The 19,423-nt window shown below is 48.5% G+C and overlaps 6 protein-coding genes across 6 annotated transcripts; 4 read left to right on the top strand and 2 right to left on the bottom strand.

The window, feature by feature from the left end:
- Positions 1–363: 363 nt before the first annotated feature.
- L228DRAFT_59966 (hypothetical protein) lies at positions 364–1,059 on the top strand. Its single transcript, XM_018336750.1, has 2 exons — positions 364–864; positions 995–1,059. The coding sequence occupies exon 1, from the start codon at positions 499–501 to the stop codon at positions 862–864; it is 366 nt and encodes a 121-aa protein (XP_018190553.1). The 5' UTR covers positions 364–498; the 3' UTR covers positions 995–1,059.
- A 7,739-nt stretch (positions 1,060–8,798) lies between these two features.
- L228DRAFT_243764 (hypothetical protein) lies at positions 8,799–9,378 on the top strand. The gene has a single exon (XM_018331762.1). The coding sequence runs from the start codon at positions 8,987–8,989 to the stop codon at positions 9,233–9,235; it is 249 nt and encodes an 82-aa protein (XP_018190552.1). The 5' UTR covers positions 8,799–8,986; the 3' UTR covers positions 9,236–9,378.
- Positions 9,379–10,856: 1,478 nt separating this feature from the next.
- Positions 10,857–12,374, top strand: L228DRAFT_59889 (hypothetical protein). Its single transcript, XM_018336748.1, has one exon. It carries the CDS (start codon positions 11,286–11,288, stop codon positions 12,261–12,263), a length of 978 nt encoding a protein of 325 aa, XP_018190551.1. The 5' UTR covers positions 10,857–11,285; the 3' UTR covers positions 12,264–12,374.
- On the top strand, positions 12,375–12,774 carry L228DRAFT_59890 (hypothetical protein). Its single transcript, XM_018336749.1, has one exon. It carries the CDS (start codon positions 12,486–12,488, stop codon positions 12,708–12,710), a length of 225 nt encoding a protein of 74 aa, XP_018190550.1. The 5' UTR covers positions 12,375–12,485; the 3' UTR covers positions 12,711–12,774.
- Positions 12,775–15,159: 2,385 nt separating this feature from the next.
- L228DRAFT_236142 (60S ribosomal protein L12) lies at positions 15,160–15,956 on the bottom strand (the record flags this gene model as incomplete). Its single annotated transcript, XM_018330800.1, has 5 exons — positions 15,160–15,173; positions 15,241–15,565; positions 15,636–15,756; positions 15,855–15,888; positions 15,953–15,956. The coding sequence occupies 5 exons, from the start codon at positions 15,954–15,956 to the stop codon at positions 15,160–15,162; spliced, it is 498 nt and encodes a 165-aa protein (XP_018190549.1).
- A 575-nt stretch (positions 15,957–16,531) lies between these two features.
- Positions 16,532–19,177, bottom strand: L228DRAFT_236141 (protein transporter SEC23; the record flags this gene model as incomplete). The annotated part of the gene is made up of 7 exons (XM_018330799.1): positions 16,532–16,556; positions 16,608–16,804; positions 16,856–17,953; positions 18,011–18,490; positions 18,552–18,846; positions 18,904–19,034; positions 19,085–19,177. The coding sequence occupies 7 exons, from the start codon at positions 19,175–19,177 to the stop codon at positions 16,532–16,534; spliced, it is 2,319 nt and encodes a 772-aa protein (XP_018190548.1).
- Positions 19,178–19,423: the final 246 nt, after the last annotated feature.

Genomic DNA, 19,423 nt, shown 5'->3' with positions numbered 1-19,423 from the left:
TGAATTACCTGCTTTGCGATACTTCATTGTCAGTTAATATGTTGCCATTTTGGAAATTGGTTGGTCTACTTTCGGGGAAGCAATTTAGACTGGGGGAATCTTTAGATGGCCTGCTCTGCGAGGCGGCGCCCATTGAGGAACGCCACAGGCGCTTTTTCCTTTTTTCCATTTGGAATACAGAGTACTACCGTACCTTGACACTTTGGATGACAATTCAGATTCGTTGATTTCTTTGGTTTGGTCTTCTAGGTGGGTAGGTACCTTACCATACCTTTCCTAGGTACCCAGTAATTTATCCCAGAGGTCCCAAAGTCCCGCCCACCCACTCCCCTCTCCCCAATAAAAACCGGCTACTGTACAGCGTACTGTGTAAAGATATTATCAAACCCCATTTCCACCCGCTTTGCACCGTCTTCCACCGTCTTGCACTGCTTAGTGGTGGCCAGTGTGCCAGTGTGCCTATGTGCCAGGCGTGGGAAGGAAAAAAAACAGGATTCCATGGTTTTGATCTCCCGGGAGCAGTCAGGCCCCGCGGGAGTCCGCGCTCTTCTACTTTCGCCCTCTTTCGCTCTTTCGCTCTTTTGGCGTCCTGGGCGTTCTGGCGTTCTGGCGTTCTGGCATCCGGGCGTCCGGGCGTCCGGGCGTCACCGCAGTTCCCCCCGGCCCAGGACACCAGGGCCCCAAGGAACCTCCCGCCGCTTGCCCTGCCTGCCTGGCCTGCCTACCTACCTCTTCACTTTTAACACCTGCACTTGCTACTTACTCTTTGCTCTTTTGAGAAGATTATGCATATCGTCCAATTGTCCAGGTGTCCCGGTGTCCGGGGTATTTACAGAGTACGTATCCTATCATCCTCAAAACTAGGTAGGTATCTTAAAGCCATAAGCACCGACGCCTCTAGCCCAGAGGCCCAGAACTATGAGTAACTACCCCGGGGTGAGGGGGTTTAATGAGCTTGGAGTCCCCAACTAACGGTGATACTACCTATGTACAGAAGACAACCAACAACATATTTACCTCCAATGTTCAGTCTTCACTGTTCCTGTTCATTGGTCCCATACCAAGGAATATAGAGGAGAAGAAAGACACGAAAGAGAAGAAGACGAAGGAGGAGGATGAACCAACTAGTAGGGAGTAGGGAGTAATGTAGGTAAGGTATGTATGTAGCGGCACTGGTCCCCCGAAGAAGAAAAAAATGGGGGGCCCGGTAGATATGGAAGAGACACTTGGCCCGGGTAAAGAATTAGGGGCCTCTGGTAGAGTAGAATAGAATAGAAATGAAGGACACCTGGACGAATAAGAAGACTCGGGACAAACGGATGAACATCGGGACGAATAAAGGAGCCAGTAGTTAACATGGAGGGGACAGCAGAGAGTGCTATTGGTCAAAAGTAACTTTAGGCTTACCTGGATTGAAGAGGTACGCGGTACAAACGTATAGTTGGTCGTTGGTTATGGATTTATTCGTTTTCTTTTCGTTGCGGAGATATAGGAGTTCCACAGTATAGTACAGTGCAGTACAGTACAGCGACGTGGACAATGTAATGGCATGGCATAGAATACAGTACACCAAGCTTGTCAGGGGGGAGAGAGCTGAGAGTGAGAGAGATGGAAAAAGAGAGAAGGGCTAAGAGAACGGACATGTCTCATGAGGAGATGCTGGAGAGCCTTCACGTTGCGGCTATTGGACAATTCCGAAACCCTGCGTTCAGGAGCACTGGAGTTGATTCGACCTGGGAGTCGGGACGGGAAACATGGAGATACCCTCCTTTGTGAGGGTGTGCTGGACTCTCCTCATTCTTGACAGAAAGGGAACGGATGCACACTTACGTTGTTGTCTGGAGCCTTGAGAGACGGGCCTCTATTCGTTGGACGAGTCTGCTCTTCTTGTTCTTCTTGTTCTCCTCTTACCAGGGTCTTCTTTCTCAACGCCCGGTCCGTCGAGACCAAGGCTTAAGACACATCGACACTCCATAACCCGACCACCCGAGGAAGCGCCAGAGGCCTTGCCACTTACCTTCTGCATTTGGGACAAGTGGGGTAAGGGAGGGGCGGAACCCCCCGGCGATCTAGAAAGCGGGTGACCGCGTAATCTGAGATGGCGAGACGATGGGATAGCGTGACAGCTGCGAAGTCGTTGAAACTGCAGATGAAGCGATCAAGGGAAAACACGAATGAGGCTGCCATAGACGAGTATGCATGTCTGCCTTTCAAAGGGTCATTCCTTGGATTCGCGTTAGGGTCGGATCGGGAGGAAGTCAAACGGAAATGTGTAGAGACCTGATGGCGTTTGAGTCATATTGCTTTTTGCATTCCGTTTCTTCCAGGTAGTAGATCGAGATATCTGAGCTAGATTTGTGAGCTGCATTAGCAGATTGATCATATGGAGACCCTTTTTGTTTTTTGCCTCTAGTGAGTTAGTTGATTCGATTGCCTGGATCCATCTTTTACCCTTGGCCTCATCGACAGCAATCAGAGTGGCTGCGGAGTTTTCTCCGTCTGATCGTTGCGCTCCCAGAGGTGAGGAGAAGGTGACGACGCTACCACTGTAGCTTGGTGACAACATTATCCCCTGTATGTAGTTTTCTTTTCACCGCCAGGGTAGTGCTGTATGGCGCAGTGCAATGGCGGATATGAGAAGAGAAAAAAGGCGACAAGGTTACGCAAGTGATGGTAGCTGATGGTAGTAGAATGGAGCGGAGAAAAGAGGGGGGCCCACCAGAACATGGTGGCGGGGTACAGTACAACTATTTGGAATGATCAATAGCAAAAGAGAGTAAAGATCGACAAGATCAGAGAAGGCAAGCAGCGAGGCAATATTGAGGCGTCAAATAAACGGGATAGTATGAAGATGAGAGCGCGTCTTTTTTGGACGAATTCAGTAATATGGACTGTAGAGCGCAGGAGACACAAGGGACAGAGAGAGACGAAAGCCGGGGAAGCTAAGCAAGCTTAGAAAAGCCAAAAAGTTGAGAGCTGGATGAGCAGGGTGATTTCCTTGGATCTAAGGTTCCGAGGTAAAGGATCAAAGTGGGAAAAGAGTGTGATTATTGGTAGAGCTGTGGTGTCGCTCATCTTGGAACGTCCCAAATGAGGACGGGAGATCATGCATGTCGCCGATCCTCCCGATCGGATCGGGAGCTCGCTGTGCGCATTGATTGGTACAACTTGGACGTGAGCAGAAACCCGTCGAATCTCCCAAAAGGGCGATGAGCAGTAGAGAGATCTCGACGACCGAGGACTCCGGAATATTCAACAAGAAAATACGGAGTAATTTATATTATAATTTCTCTATTGATGTTATTGAAGTTGTTTAATTCTATGCTTTTCTATTCTGCATGATTTAATTTGGAGTCGGGATTTTATTTTATTTTACTTATCTTTTTCTACCATTATTTTTATTTTAAAAAATAAAATAAAAATAAAATAAGTTTACATTCGAAACACACAAATAAATTGGTGACAATATAATGAAAATGATCCAAGGTCGTAAGGATCCGATAACACCCAGCGGACATGGTCATGCTCACATTCTCCAAGATTTCACAAGCATTACTCCCCCTTTCTCTGAAGCCGTCCAAGCTAGACTACAGACTAGGAACGTTGCTACATGTTTCACCTTGCAGAGTACTCTTACGAATACAGGTGACAAAGATCGAGTAGGGAGAGGCCTGGTCTATTCAATGATGATGCTATAGATTAAAGGAGATCACATATCTCCAATATGGAATTTTCCCCGAAATAAATCCGCTCGACTTTATCGTCTTTCTCGGTGCCGAGCAACAAATAATATGCTTAGTGTCATTAATTCATCGCACATACTTTTGAGGTTTTAGTTCGGCGATACCTTGTAATATATTGAGTGTAATAATGATTCGTAAGGCATTAGAAAGTACAGCAGTACTCTATAACCGTCGATTGTCAGACGAGGCTTAACTAAGATCGTCATAAACATCTGGCATGTCCGATCGTTATTGCAGAGCTAATCTGCATGGCTGAATCACTGCCCTCCATCGTCCCAAGATCGGGGCGTCCGAATTCTAATCTCAATAGAGCAATGCGTCCGGCGCAGGCTGTTCCAAACTGTAGCGCATGGCCACCGTGTCAGATAAGGGATCAACCAAGGCGTAACGATTTAGCTCCATCTCCCTACCGTTAGAGACTACGGACGAGGAGCATGGTCCTTCTCCTGAGGTGCGGCGAATATTTTTTTTTTTTTGTTTTGGTGTGTTCCAAGTACTCGTAACGAGCGGAAACCGAAAGACCGAGGGACGTGGATCCTTGGACAGAGGAACCGGGTTAATAAGAGCGTTACGCTATAACGTGTGGCAGAGTAGTGTACCGAGGTAATCACAGAATAATTACTCCATAGATCTCTTTAATTCAGAGACAAGGGGGAAGTGGAAGGGGAGAAAAGAGAAAAGTGGGTAAGGCTATAACGTCGAGGCAGCTGAAAGCTACATCTATGATGCAATTTTTTATGCACTGTACGGATTACAAGTGGGTCGGAGTCGGCGAAAAAGCCATTGTGAAGCGAACAGGGGGAAAATAATAAACACAGTGGACCACGTCCCGCTAGAGAAGCGTTAGAACCATGAGCTAAGATCGAGCACTAAACTAACGACGGTGGTTAAAGAGATGTTGATCCGTTGGTTCAGGGATGGCCCTTGTCGAACAGAGTGTTTTCCATTGTTGATTCAACAGAATTGACCACAAAGGGAATCTGACGAGAGCGTATTCAGGCGAGGCTTATTTTTGCCTCCACAAGGAGCTTGTACTGCGGTAATGTCCGAGAGTTCAAGCTTGTTCAAACACCCACGACATAAAATTACCTTAGGTAAGGTACCTTAAGGTAGTTATGAGATACGAAAGTACCTATGCCGTATTTTGTCCAATCATACGGAGCTGCGCATTATTGATGGCCGAGGCGTAATCCATCAATAATATACCGGCAAACGCACGGTACCTTACATCCGTAGTCTTTCTTTCCTTAATTCTTGAGTTAAGAAGATAACACCCTATTTCCTCGATCAAGCTATTATCTGACCCGGCTCAGCGAAATCCCAGCCGGAGACTCTGATGCCTGCCTACCTTAGTACCTTACTCGTAAGCAGCGTCAGAATCAAGGACAACCAGAGCAAAAACAAGCTATTTTTAACACCTCGGCATCTTTCCTGATCGGGTATGCAGCTCGAAAGGAGGGCTGTTAATTCTGCTGCGTGGCATATCTGCTCGTTCCCTTTGGGATATCGATTGCATGGCACCCTACCGGAGGTGCATTGCAGCGGGTTTCAGCGATACGACGCAAGAGGAAACGTCAATCATCAAGACTTTTCAAGCATACGGCAAACCCGAGGGAAAGGGAGGGAGGCCAACGGCAGCAGGGTCAGATAAGGTTTCAGCCAGTAAGACGCGCTGCCACGGTACTTCTTCCACAATAACTCGTAAGGAGTACCTTTGTGTATGCATAATCCGAGATATTTGGCTCCCTGCATGCCACCATCCTCTTTTTTAAATCTACCCTCACTCACTCTCTTTTCGGACATATTTTGACATGTCCTCACATTATTCTCCCTCTCGACAATACGGACATGAAAAAAAAAAAAAAAACCAGGTCGAGATTTTCTATCCATGAACTTGGTTTCTCGCCGTTTCCGTGTGAGAAAACCACACCCTGTCGTGTCTCACTAGCTTTTCCCAGAGGCGTTTTCGTTTCCTCTCTTTGCCATGATAGACTGGACATTTTGCCCTATGCAACGTCGCTGTGCAAGGAGAGTGGAGTTTGTTCCACATAAAACTTATTCACAGACTCTCCTGAATTATGCTCTTCTTATTTTAGAACGACAAAATGTAGAAATGCTACGGAGCATACTCCGTATATGCAGGCATCAAAGCAAAAAGAAGCGACAGATCAGTGGGGCGTGAGGTTCAGGTATGCAGGACGAAGAGGGCGTTTTTCACTTGGAATGAGCGCGGGCTGTGAGTATACGAGATTGGTTACCTTCCAATGGTAAGTCTTCTCTGGGGTCAAGAAGTCTTGCAACGAACTACACCTCCAAGCCCTGGGGTATTTTACCCGAAGCAAGTACACCCCACCAACTTTCTCAACGCTCATGGCTTGTGTGTGGGAGGAATTTTCCCCTCACATTGTTCATAACACCACGATATCATAAGGTGAATAGTTTTCGTCTAACTTATACCACCGCTAATTGAGAGCAGAGCCAAGCCAGATTTAATCCACGGTTCAATCACAAAACCAAGGGTTGTCAAATCTTCGTTTAGTCCGAAGTTTCCGCCAGCTCTATAGCCCTTTAGGCTAGGAAGCTGAACCGACCCGAGCGGACAGGCCGCTGAACCATTCATCGGTCGATCCATCCTCGCGGGTAGGAGAGCCTACGGGAAAATGGACAGAAAAGAAAGTCATCTGGAGACTGCGGCAGCTGCCGCGGTGGCCGCAGATTTCCTCTGCTTCGACCTGCTGCTGCGTGCTACCTGAGGATTCCCGCGCGCATTAGGTGCAGCCTGGCCCGTTGTCATGGGTCCAGATTTTGTCCAGCCTTTGGGGGCCGTAGGACCGCCCAAAGAGTCGCCCCAATCGTGTGGGTAGAGCCGTTAAGGGACTTTTGGCAATAATGGCGGGTGACCCAAGGGCGGAAGCCCGTCCCCTCGCGCCGGATAGTGCATCATCTCGGAGATGACGAACCCTCGCAAGACTTCCTGTTCTTGTCATAGCGGCCGGTTCCTTGGCCGTAATCGACCATTTGACTCGAAGAGTCTCGATAGTAAGTTGAAGGGCTTTCTCCCCTCTGAGGTCCTTTCTTTAACAATTACGAGATCAAGCTTGCGTTGTGTGTTTGTATCGATTATAGGTGTGAGCGGTGGGTGTGTTGGCTTTCTCGGTGTCAACAGCAAAGAATTGGTGCTTCCAACGGCCAGGCCACTGCTTCGATCATCATCTTGCCAAACATTATCACCGACAACGCGACTAAAAAATCATGGGTGTGGACCAACGTCATCTGCATCCTATTGCGACACAATAAAATATATTTATTTGCACTTTTGGAGTACCGTCAATTTGGCAGATACGAGGTTGAACGCCAAGTACATTTCTCGGAACCGTACCTGTGGGTGTGACTGTTCACGCGACGATCGAAAACCGTTTTTGTCGATTCGTACATTGGAGCGACACGCTACTGCTCGACAGGTGAGCCGCCATGGCAAGTCAATAAAACTACTCGAGCCCATCGACTTGAAATACACGAGCTAGAGCAATCATAATAATAATGACGTTTTCCAATCGATGTATTTTTCTGTTCCAATTGCAGGCAATTGCACAATTTGTTGGAGGTAGGGATTCAGATTGTGTTCGGCACGAGCTTCTACCTTGTTCATGACAATCAAAAGTTTCTTCGGATCATCTGGTCAAGACTATATTGGGATCACCAAGACGCCGTTGGGAGGGCAGCACGGGTGGACGGGGAAACCAGAATTTGAATAGGGGAGGGTGGGCTTGAGTTCCTGGTTAAGATGATGGAAAGCTTTGGCCCTCCGCAGATCTGCCTGCTGTTCCCCAATCTGATCTGAACTAATATCGTGCTTGAATCCCGTTAAAGTGATTTCCTCCTTGGGAGAAAGAGCAATGACGCTCATTGCCAGATTGAGCATGAGATGCACCGATCGGACAGGTCAAATGAGCCAAAGGAAGCTGCCGGGGTCCAATCGAGAGAGGCAATGGATGGTCTTCAGCTCATTTGAGCAACCAGGATTGCCGTCACGACGCATGGAGCAATGCCAGTGGCCATTTTGGGCGAGCATACCGACGCACGGTTGGCATGGCTCAGCATGACCTTTTCTGTTTTGGGAGACATTTAGCGAAAACTCTTCCCGATAATCCCCTGTCGAGCCCCTCCCAACCTCCAAGGGTCGGTTTAGATCCTCTCCGACTTAGGAGGGTGGTCGCCCTTCTTGGTCTCAGCTTGGATCGGTCTGAAGGCGTTGGAATCTTACCCCAGGTGTCTAACGTTGATTGGGGTGCCCAGTCTCGGGATCGCCGACCATATTTTTGCTGCTGCTTGTCCGATCTGGTCTGGCTCAGCCAGCGTCACCGTCGCCGCCGTCGACGTTGGCTGCGTCTTCTAGCCTTGGACCCTATTGTTCATCGTCCCGTCTCGGCGGTTTCGAGAGACGGCCAAACCTGCGCGACTTCTCCATGGTATTGGCGGCCTGGAGGCCGCTCCCTTTTTCCTTTTACTTTTCTTTTTATTTATCATTTTCCCTTTCGGGCCTGGATAGGAGACGCCAGCTGTGGTCAGGCTCTCCTATGCACCACACAATTTGGCGATTTCATGTTACCCCTTGAGCAGTCGGTCGTCGTTACGGGTGGTTTAGCTTCCCATATGGCCGAAACTGAGCTCCAAACCGTTCCAAGTTCGCACTCGCGTGTGAAGGCGTTCTGCAAGAGGCATGCATGACCAGTCCCTCGGTCATGGCCAGGTGGAAAATTATCAGTTTGGGTGCCACGACGGTTCGCCCTTGCGCCATCGAGTCGCAAGCACGACCAAAGAGAAATGGGGGGCGCCTGATTTCAATGGCCGTCTAGCTGGGTCCAGCTTTGCGCAAGGTGGGTGCCCAGAAAAACGATAGCTTGCAGCTGAACTGGACCAAATTCAGCGCGCGCAACGGCGCTCCACGCGCGACGGGCTCCCGAAGCGGCGACGGCCGCTCCCTTGCCGCACGGTCCAAACGTGGTCAACTGTAAGGTTACCCACTATGGAGTGAGACTTGTTCGCATCGGTCGGTATTTGCAGCGGAGGGCCTGTCCCGGATGCCACTACGACACTCCCTAATGAATGATTTGAGTTTCCATTACACATTCCCATTGGTGAATCAACCAACAGCATGCGATCGGAACCGGGTCCCTGGACCCTCTCAATCGGTTCCCGATCCCAGCGTTCGACAATCTGGCAGCGTCCAATGTCAGCTCCCCATGTTCGCGTCTCCTACCACCCTGACAGCATCCATGCTTTGGGTCTTGGCTCGGACCCTGGCCCCTGGTCGGCGCTCCTATTTTCCCGCCGATGTCGTCGTCCATTCACGCCCCTCCCTCCTTATTCAGTTCGTCGAACAGAACGCATGGCTCGGTCATTTGGCAATCGCCCCAAAGACGCAATCCTTCTCCACGTCTTTTCCCCTCTTGGTTTGGTCGAAACAATGGAGCAAGAAGAAACGGTGGTGAAGATGATGCATAGTCACTCGTCGCCACGATCAAATTTGACTTCGCCGATGTCGATCAAACAGCCCCGATTGGGTAGAATGGATCACTCAAAATTCATTATTCTGAGACCGACGACTCGAAGATCACGTTTTCATCGCGCGTCCCGAGCGTAACTAGTTTTGACACTAGGCGTGAGGAATTCCGGTTCTCCCTTAAACACCCCCCACCACTACAACCACTACCATGACTTTTCGATATGCCCACCTTTTCTTGGCCCCGCGAGATCTCGCAGACGACCAAGCATACAACTACTGACGGGGAACCTCTTGATCGGGACCCCCGGTTTGGCAACATGCTTCTATGGCTTTAGTTCCCCCATCGTAACACGCGCGGCTTCTCAACTAGATCTCTCCTAACGGCACCAATGTAAATTAAAATGATGATGCTGCGATGTGAGGCGCGATTCCCGACGAGATAGCGTGGATATTTTGTTCCCGCCATCGGGTTTCGTACGCATGCACCAGACCTCGCAAGTTCTCCCCCAAAAGAACTACGCACTCCGGGGAAACCCCGGAAGTCTGTTATACTTGGTATGGACCGCCGAAAAAAAAAAAAAAAAAAAAAAAAAAAGGGAGGTCGTGATCCCTGACGGATTTCTGGACGGCGCCTCTTCCGTTGGACGCTCGCTGATTCTCAACACCCTCCTCAACCAAGGTTTTGCGAGTGACCGGCGTGCCGCATGGATCAGCATCCGGCTTTCATTCCACCTGGCCTCTCTGGCTGGAGCGCTATTCTTGACCAGGGTGGCACAGAAGGGCAGCGAGTCCGGACGAAGAAGGGTTTAGGGATCCCGTCTGAACATAGAGATCTGGCGCCCATGGCTGGCTGGCTGTAGGTCAAGTATTTGTAAGTGAATGACGAGGGGGAATGCGGCCCAGAACCGACGACGTGGCTCGGCGTCACTTGCATGCCTTTCTCCGACCTTGTGGGCCGGATCGTTGCCCATTTGGCAATGAAGCCATCGACCTTGTATCCCATTCCACACGCAACCCACACATTTAGTGTCTCTTGGGCTCTTTTTTTCCCTCGTCTCTTTGCGCTCGTTTTACTGCCATCACACAACACGCACGCACACACATACCCACACACAACCTGCACATCCACGACATGCCTTACCGGCGTGTGGGCAAGTCGTGAGCCCCTGCAGCGCATCCTTTACTCCCCCCCCCCCCCAACCGGTCCCAGATCCAAGGAAACGAAGCCATGACTTGCAAATCCGCACACGGCGAGGCGGAGTTGCTTCCCATTTCAGCATCTCAGTGACCCGCACGAACCTTTTGCACGATTTCCCTCCTTTTTGGCCTCGAAACGCTTTCCCTTTTGGCGCATAAGCTTGATCCCCCTCCCCCCCGATCCACTACCCATGTTCTCACTTGTCTTCCTCTCTTTGCTACCCTTTCTCGTTCAGATGCACCTCCCTAGTCCCTGCGCACGTACCCATCTGAGCGTTGTACCCCCGTCACCGCTTGGCTAGCCCGGGCTCATGTCTCCTGTCAACCCTATTGCTGGATCGCTGCTCTTCTGCCCGTACTTTAGTTTCCGTGTCCTTGGTCTCTCCCGCCAACTATACATAAGTCCCGCCCTCCTTCCATCCCGCACTGCTCCTCCCAAGCCGTGAATGCTGCTGCTACATTTGCCTCCCACTACTTCTCTTCCTCTTCTTCTTCTTCCTCCTCATCCTCCACAATATCATCACCATCATATACCTACTTCCTTCAGGCTTCTCAACACGTATTGGCTTGATCTTCCCGGAGACTGATATCAGTCGGTGTTTCTCTGATAGGAATTCAGCCCAATACTCATCATCCAACGAGTCTCGATTTCTTCTTCACTCTTCTACTTCTCTATCTTCTCGTGACGAGTCAGCTGCTAGCAATACGTCTCTACGAATATCATTCTATTCCTGTATGGTCGTGGTTGCTGCCGGATCATATATGAACATCAGCTTGACGACAATTCTTTGTGCATCAAGATAGTCGATATCACTCTACATCACCTGATCACGCCAAACATGGCCCCTCACAAGCGTGGACCCTGGTCTCAACAGGAGGATGCCTATCTACTTCAACTTGTTCACTCTCAAGGAGCTCACAATTGGGTCCGGATCTCTCACCTCATCGGCTCCAGATCACCTAAGCAATGCCGGGAGCGCTATCACCAGAATCTGAAGCCAACCTTGAACCACAACCCCATTACTCCAGAGGAAGGCATCGTTATTGAAAGGCTCGTTGGCGAGATGGGAAAGCGTTGGGCTGAGATCGCCCGGCGCCTCTGTGGCCGCAGCGACAATGCTGTAAAGAATTGGTGGAATGGAGGCATGAACCGTCGACGCCGACTCTACATTCGACGCGGAGACAGCAGACGGGTCGCCGAGGACTTTGACGAGAAGACTGAGCAACTATCATTTGCCAAGCCAGTTGCCTCGCTTGGTCCTCGTCCCACATCGTTGAACATTATGCCTTCTCGAAGGCACATTGAAACTCCTCTGCCCTCTCCCTCCGCTCTCTCCATTGTCTCTAGAGCAGATTCCTCCGAGGGTGCTCCCTCGCTGGTCTCGGACTCGGGATCGGTCTTTTCCTTTTCTCCTCGCATGCCTGGCTCTCCATCTGTCGAACTGCCACCGCTGGTCGGTGCTCGAACGACGACGACGATTACCACTGCAACGGAGGGCCGGCGACCATCGCTTCCTATTCTCCACCTGGGCACAAACTCCTATGTATCTGAACATGAGCACCAGCTGCCTTCGCTCACACGCTTTGACACGGAGCGCAAGGCCCCTCTGACTCCTCAGCCGGCCACTCTGCCACGGCCTGGCTTCGCCACCGAGCCTACTCTGCTCGACTATCATTACATGCGACACCAGCCTACATCACTGGCCATGTCTTCGCACGTGCAGCTACCATCCTTTCAGAAGCTGACGGGCACCCCCGTTGAGCAGGGCTCTCCCAGCCGAGATACCCGGATGAATCTCTCCACCTTACTGGCATGAAAGTTTTTTATATCGTTTTGCGCCTTGCACATGTATCGTCTGACATATCTTCCTATTCTCATACCATATTTTCTTTTCTCTTTTTTTTCTTTCTTTCGTCCAATATCGACATGTTTTCTTCATTGAGGACTCTTTGCACTATAGCTTTTATACCCCCAAGTCTCTCGTGATATCTCTCTTGTTCTGATGTAATTTCTCCTATATCACTTTTTTTTTTTTTTCATGTATTTCTTTTTGTCGTCTCCTTTCAAAACTCTCCTCTTCAAAGCCATGTGCAGTTTCTGTCCAACCATTTGTTTTATCTATTGTCGTGCTACTTGGCGGTTGGAAGGCTTTACACTTTTTGTTTTATCTGCTGGCGCTAATAGGATTCCTGGCGTAGGCGCACGCTCGCAGGATATGGCATGGATTGGAACTCATCTGATTGATGGAACAATACAAATCTGATATCTTAATTGACTTTTTGAATGATCATTTGATTAATCTTGATTGCTCATAATTCTATCGTTCGTGATTGTGATTTTGATTGCAACTATTCCAGTTGTCCTTTTTTTTTTCCCCAAATCACTTGAGGGATTATCGTAATGTATAACTAATACCCACTCGCTAGCTCGAAACATGTCGTTGTGGTTCTATATTGACTTTGACTAGGATGGCTAATCTACTATATTGCATTTTAGGAAGTAACATCGTTGCCTACTTACTAGTTACCGTACCTTTGTTCTCCGGATACAGTCGTCGTCCCACGGTACGGTAGATGGGTGTCAATGTCAATGTCAATGAGTCATGGTATATGATTCATCAGCTCGCTGCTCCGTTTACGAGGTTATGATTCATCGATATTCAATCCACAGGGGTCCGGGGCTTATTTGTCTACCAGGATCTAGACTCTGATTCTCATACTACGACTTAGCTTCTCTACCGGGGCTTGATTTTTCTACCGCTTTAGATTGATTATCAAGATTTGGTGATTAGTTTGTTAAGATTTGGTGATTAGTACAAGTTTACAACAATAGTCTAGGGACTCGGGGAATCTAGGGAGTATCGACTCTATCAACTGTGTCATTGTATCAACTATAACTTCCATAAGTCTATCATGCAGCACACTATCACGCGGCACATTATCATGCTATCACGCTATCACGTTATCACGCTCGCGGGGTGGGCCCGATTGTGGAGATGCAGATATGCAGGTAGAGCACTCAAGCACTCAGCAGCAGCCAGGAACAGCCACACGGTTAGCAGCCAGCAGGCCAGAAGCTTCGTGACTCCATGACTCCATGACTCTGTCAATCGGTCGCCCAGACAGTCGGGCAGTAGACAGTGGACAGTGAACAATGTCAGACAATGGACCAATTTAACAAACACTCACAGTGACACAGTCGCGTTTAGAAAACAGAACCCAAAGTACGTTATAAGTTATAACTTATAAGCTATTAGCTATAAGTCATAGATATAAGTATAAAGTATAAGGTATAAGTCATCTGATAGACAAGACAGGAGATGATACCGTTGAACCGTTGATCCGTTGATTCGTTGATTCGTTGATTCGTTGATTCGTTGATTCGTTGAAGAACAGAGGGAGGCCGGAGGCGGTGAAAGGGAGTAAGATACTAAGGCTTTAGTACTTTACTGTACATGGTGATAGGTGATAACTACCTGGGAGTCTGGGACCCAACTCTACAGTTACAGTAAAAGTAAGGTAAGGTAAGGTAAATGTAAAGATAAAGATAAAGATAAAGATAAAGATAAAGATAAAGATAAAGATAAAGATAAGTTGTATGCGGTATGCGCTACGCGTAATGAGAGTCTGCGGGTCTGCGGGTCATGGACTCATGGGCCATAGAGTAGGATCTAAATGGTGGATAGTGGATGATGGACCGTGGATGGGATGGTGATTTGAAAAGGACCGCCTTAATTATGAGGATGAAGGAGTAAAGAATGCAATATGTATGTAGATATCTAAGTTATCAAAAGGAGAAAAGAAAAAGGAAGGGGGAAAAAATTAAAAGGACGAAGAAGAAAAAAAGATAAAGGTGGAAAGGAATAAGAACACAAGTTGACAAGATACAATCCGAGGAACGAAAACAAATGAATGGATAAATATTTTCTTTTAAAATAAAACAAAATATCTAGGTATGTATAGAAACGGAAATTAGAATAGAGAAATAAAAGAAAAAAAAAAAATAAAATAAAAGAGAAATAGAAATGGAAATGGAAATAGAAAGAAATGAAATAAGAAAAGCAAAAGAAATATTGAATTAAAAGAATAACAATATAGAACATTCACTGTAGGATAAAATGTCCATCTTGGGAAAAAATGCGAAGAATTCGCTACGTTAGAACAATGGCGGGAAGACAAAACAACATTGATTGGAACTCATGTATGAGAAAATATTGTATTGATTCTACGAAGGCCGAATTGTAAACACAATAAGCCGTAAATAACTAGCATATAAAAGTCATGTATAATGAATGGATGTAGGCCTGAAAAGATGGACCACTGCACCCACGCCGATCAGAGACCAGACAAGATGCCGCGGTGAGTAATAGGTCTAGAGTTGTATCTCCTTTGCGTCAAAATAGGCCCAAACCGTGGGGTAGCCCAGGGATTCGCCGAAACGAAAACCGGACAAGGTTAAGGCCAGAGTGTGGCAAAGTGTGCTTAGAGTCAAGCAACAAGAATGATCTTCACGTTGAATCATATCGTCAGATGAGAGGGGGAAAAGAAAGCACGTAGAAAATGGTTGAAGAAAGATAATGAGAAACGGAAAACCCGACCCAGCCGTGGACGCCGTCGTAAGCGGTCATAGAATCATGTTTTTTTGGGTACATGAAAGATTATGTAAAAAAAAAATCTAGACCGAATAACCCTTCCCTATATTTTTTAGGAAATTTACTCCTCAGGAACTGTAAAAGTCATGTCAGCAACCTGCTCGTTGAACCTCCTGTGAAAATAGGACACGGTAAAACATACTCTCAATCTCGCCCTCCTCAATGGCGTCAGAGATCTCCTTGGGGCTGCGGCCGTCAACCTGGCAGCCAACGGAGAAAGCAGTTCCCAAGACCTCCTTGACGGTACCCTTCAGCTCCTTAGCCAGAGACTTGAAGCGCATCTGGCGGGCAATCTCAATGATCTCATCGAGAGGGATGGACTTGGTGTGCTTGATGTTCTTGGTCTTCTTGCGGTCCCGGGGAGGCTCCTTGAGGGCCTTGATGACAAGGGAGGAGGCCGCAGGGACAACGGAGACGGCGGCTTGACGGTTTTGGACGGTGAGCTTGATCGTCACACGGAGACCTTTCTGTGTAAATGCCGAGTATTAGATGCGGTCCTTTATAGTGATTTCAGGTTTGGAACTTGTTCAAACGTACCCAGTCACCGGTGGCCTTGGCAATATCTTCACCAACCTTCTTGGGGGACAGACCAAGAGGACCGATCTTGGGGGCAAGAGCAGACGAGGCACCGACCTCACCACCTGTGGCCCTCAGGTGGCTGGAGTATCAATGTTAGCAGCTATTTTCTTTTGCGCTTGTAATGCGCAATAGCGCTCCAAAAAGACGAAGGGAAATCCAAAGAATTTTATAACATACATGATCTTAATCTCATTGGGGTCGATCTTGGGAGCTATTAAAAATCAAATATCAGCCGCCGCCATCGACGAGCATTATATCCAAAGGACGATACTTACGCATGGCGGATGCGAAAGGTTGTCAGTCTCTCTGGTCTTGCTCCTGAGGGTTGTCGAGGAAATCGGTTGAAGTCGCGATTGTCAAAGTAGGATATTTCGCAGGGTGTAAACCCTCATGTGCGTTAGGCGAACTCTTGGCATTCGCTTGAGTCCTTACTAAGCATCCAGTTGCTCTCGAGCCCTCGGAGGTTCTCCTTTTCCATTATGAGACTAGCGCGCGGGCGCTAGCGTACTTTCGCTTTTGCCTTGTTTCCTATGGTTGCCTCGTTGCTTTCCTATGGTTGATGTCGTCTCTTGCGAGCGTTGGGAGTCACCGTCAAGCCGTCAACCCGTTTTGTAGAACAGACAAACGTTGAACTTGCGAATTGGCAAGTTGCATTTAGTACAAATCATATAGAAACCATATTCAACTCATATTGCGACCAATTTCAATTCCCCAGGAGCTTTAAACAAATATCTGCATAAATATCTAGCGCTTGAAAGCTATTTCAATACAAAAAGAGATCAGGGTTGATAAACACACGAGAATAGAAAACAACGGCAAACCCCCCCAATAAATAATGCGAATTGTCTACCACATTAACTTGTTCCTGAGACGGCGAGTCTAAAGGCATGTTAGAAGAGCCGACAAAGTAGGTTCTAAACAATGACTTACTTCATCAGGTGATCCATAAACGTCTGCAACGAGACATCATCGGTGAAAATGGTTTGTGCTGATTGAGAAACACCGCCATAGGTACCAGTCGTGTGAGTAGTAGAAGGATTAAGTTTCGAGAGAAGGAAACGAGCTTGTGATCCACCAGCATCGCAAACAATGAAACGCGGGAGCGGGAACCGGTCTTGGATGAGTTCCTGCAGATCGATTAGTCATGCAAACAAGAAATACTTCACGTCGTTACTTACCTTTGCGTCTTCCTTGGGCTGCTCAAGCAGTGTTCTGAAGTTTTCATAGCCCTCCTGATCCTGGTAGCCGGCCTTTCGCCATTCCGCCATGGTTTCACCATGGAAGATGAGAATATGGAAGAAAGTGTCAAGCAAGAGAATATGCGCTGGCTGGATGGAGGTGGAGTCGAGCAGGACGGGTTGACTTCCCTCGTGATCGAAACTATATGAGTCAAGGGTGGGCTGGATCATAACCAACGAATTGCTGACGTCCTCGTGGTTCAGGACATGTCTGTAGAACGCAGTCTCATCGGGAGAATTGTTGAAGACTTGTAGGAATTGACTTCGCCTGAGGTGGAACATGAACTGCGGGTAGAGAGTAAAGTTCTTCTCCAAGCGGAAAGAAGATGGATCATCTTTGCGGTATTCAGCAAATCTCGAGCAGAGGCGAATGAGCATCCTATCAACCCATCGAAGAACATCAGGACCATCGTCCACTTCCGCCTTAAAGACCGCAATGCGTGACATGAGGACCGCAGCGGCCTCCTGATCAAATGATTGAGCGATTGCGGGATCACCAGCCGGTCCACTGAGCATACGAGCAACGGTCGTAACTCTGAGGTGGTATTGTCCAGAGGAGTGCTGATAATACGTCAAGAATTGGACCATACCCTTCTGAGGGCCTTGCTGAATCTGGGTTGGGCCACCTTGACTGGCCATTTCAAAGTAAATACCGTAGCTTGCGAGCGGGTCAATACCACACATCTTCCATGAGCACGTATTGCCAATGCCGCATTCGGTTTCGCCGACTGAAGCAGACTTTTTGTTCATGGACACTGCGTGACCGATGAGGCCAGTAACCTTGAGTTCCTTTGTGGTCAGAACTTCCAAGGATGCATTGAAGCCCATCAGCAGGTTGTCGTCTGCATCCTTGTCGAATACTCGCATGAAGGATTGCTTGAACATGGACGACGTAAAGCTGTCAGTCAAGATCATATGACCTCCAGTAGAGTTTGCAAGCCCCTTCATCTCCAGAAGGCCGACTTGATCGAGACATCCAGCAAAAATGTCGACTACATGCCCATTATGCGATACCCGCTTGGCAAGGTTGTCGTAGAACTGTTTTTAAAATACTATCAGACATGACCAAGCTCAATAAAACTCATTTGTACCGACCTTGAGCGCCTTCTTGTAATACTTAATGTTATCACGGTCAATGTCATGATGTGATCGGATGGGCTCTCTTAGCTCAGGTCCCACAACCAATCCAGGACCCTCTGTCGCAGGGCCTCCAGTGAACAACATGATTCTTCCACCAGCGTTCTGAAATGATGTCTCGAGAAGCCCAACGGCAACGCTAAGCGCCACACCAGTGCATCTCAACGAACGCTTGTCATTGGCGACCGGCCAAGGATCCTTTTGAAGCTGTTCCAGAACATTCGTCAACTGGAACTCGCACTGCTGCACGGGCAACAAGAATCGTGCAGCAGGACCACTGGGCTGCGGCGGACGGCCAGGTTGCTGTTGCATATTCGGCCTTAGGCCAGGAGCCAGAAGTCCAAGCATCTCTTGAACCTGCTTTGCGGAGTAGTCCTTGCTTCCTCTAAAAACGTACGACTTCGCGCACTCGGTGTAGCCAAGTTCGTGAATTTGCGCCTGTTGTGCGTATTAGCACGTGTTAGAGACAGTTTTCCCAGAGAAAGAGACCAGCTCGTACCATTGTTCCATAAGTGATCAAGCCAACCAGCGCATTAGGGGGAAGCAGACTCAGGCTGGCAACGAGCGAATCCTTCAGCGCCGTTAAGCTATCTTCCTCTTGACAGGTGTCCACGACGTAGAGGAAGATGGGGGGAAATGGCGCGGGACGCGAAAGGCCATATTCAATCGTCGTGCTGGACGGATGAAGCTCCGGAGGGATGGCATCGGCCGTAATATCCTTATAGTGCGGTGGCAAGGAGTTCCGCTGCAGACAGAAAGGACAAATCCACAATCGGGCACGGATATCAACGTTGCTATCTCATAATCAATCACAAAATTCCACACGCATTGTTATGACGGAGACGCATTACCAAAAAGGATTGAGGACGGCTCTGCAGGGTGCTTTGCAAGTGACAGGCTCATATTGGAGCAACGGGGTATCGGTTTTCTCCTTCAACGGGGTATAGAGGGCGCCGATGGGAACTACGAGCCTTGAAGCTTCCTGAAGGATGTCAATGACTTTCAAGATAATGACCCTCAGAATTTACTAACCATGCGCGAGCTGGGGAAGGTGTTCCAGCTGAGACGAACGCCATCGCGGTCCTCGACCTCGCTCCACTGCTCCTTTAGAGCATCGTAATCCATTCTAGCAGGATGGTCTCGTCGACTACCGCAACTTCACAATCCTCTGGCTCCAGGATCCGGATAAAGGTTCTGTGATAGCTTCGTGGAGAAATATCAACCTCACGTCCCGCAGTGACTCGTGGGGTAATTGATGTCCGTACAGCGTGGTCCAAACCGTACCTTTACGGCCAGATCACTACCGCTCCCCTTGGTTTACCTTGCTCGACAAGAGCTAGACGCTAATCCAAACTAAGCATAGCGCAAACC

The sequence above is a fragment of the Xylona heveae genome, assembly GCF_001619985.1.
Source record: "Xylona heveae TC161 unplaced genomic scaffold L228scaffold_2, whole genome shotgun sequence".
NCBI classification, from domain to species: Eukaryota; Fungi; Ascomycota; class Xylonomycetes; order Xylonales; family Xylonaceae; genus Xylona; species Xylona heveae.
The sequence above is the reverse complement of the archived record's forward strand: the minus strand, read 5'-3'. Positions and strand labels throughout refer to the sequence as shown.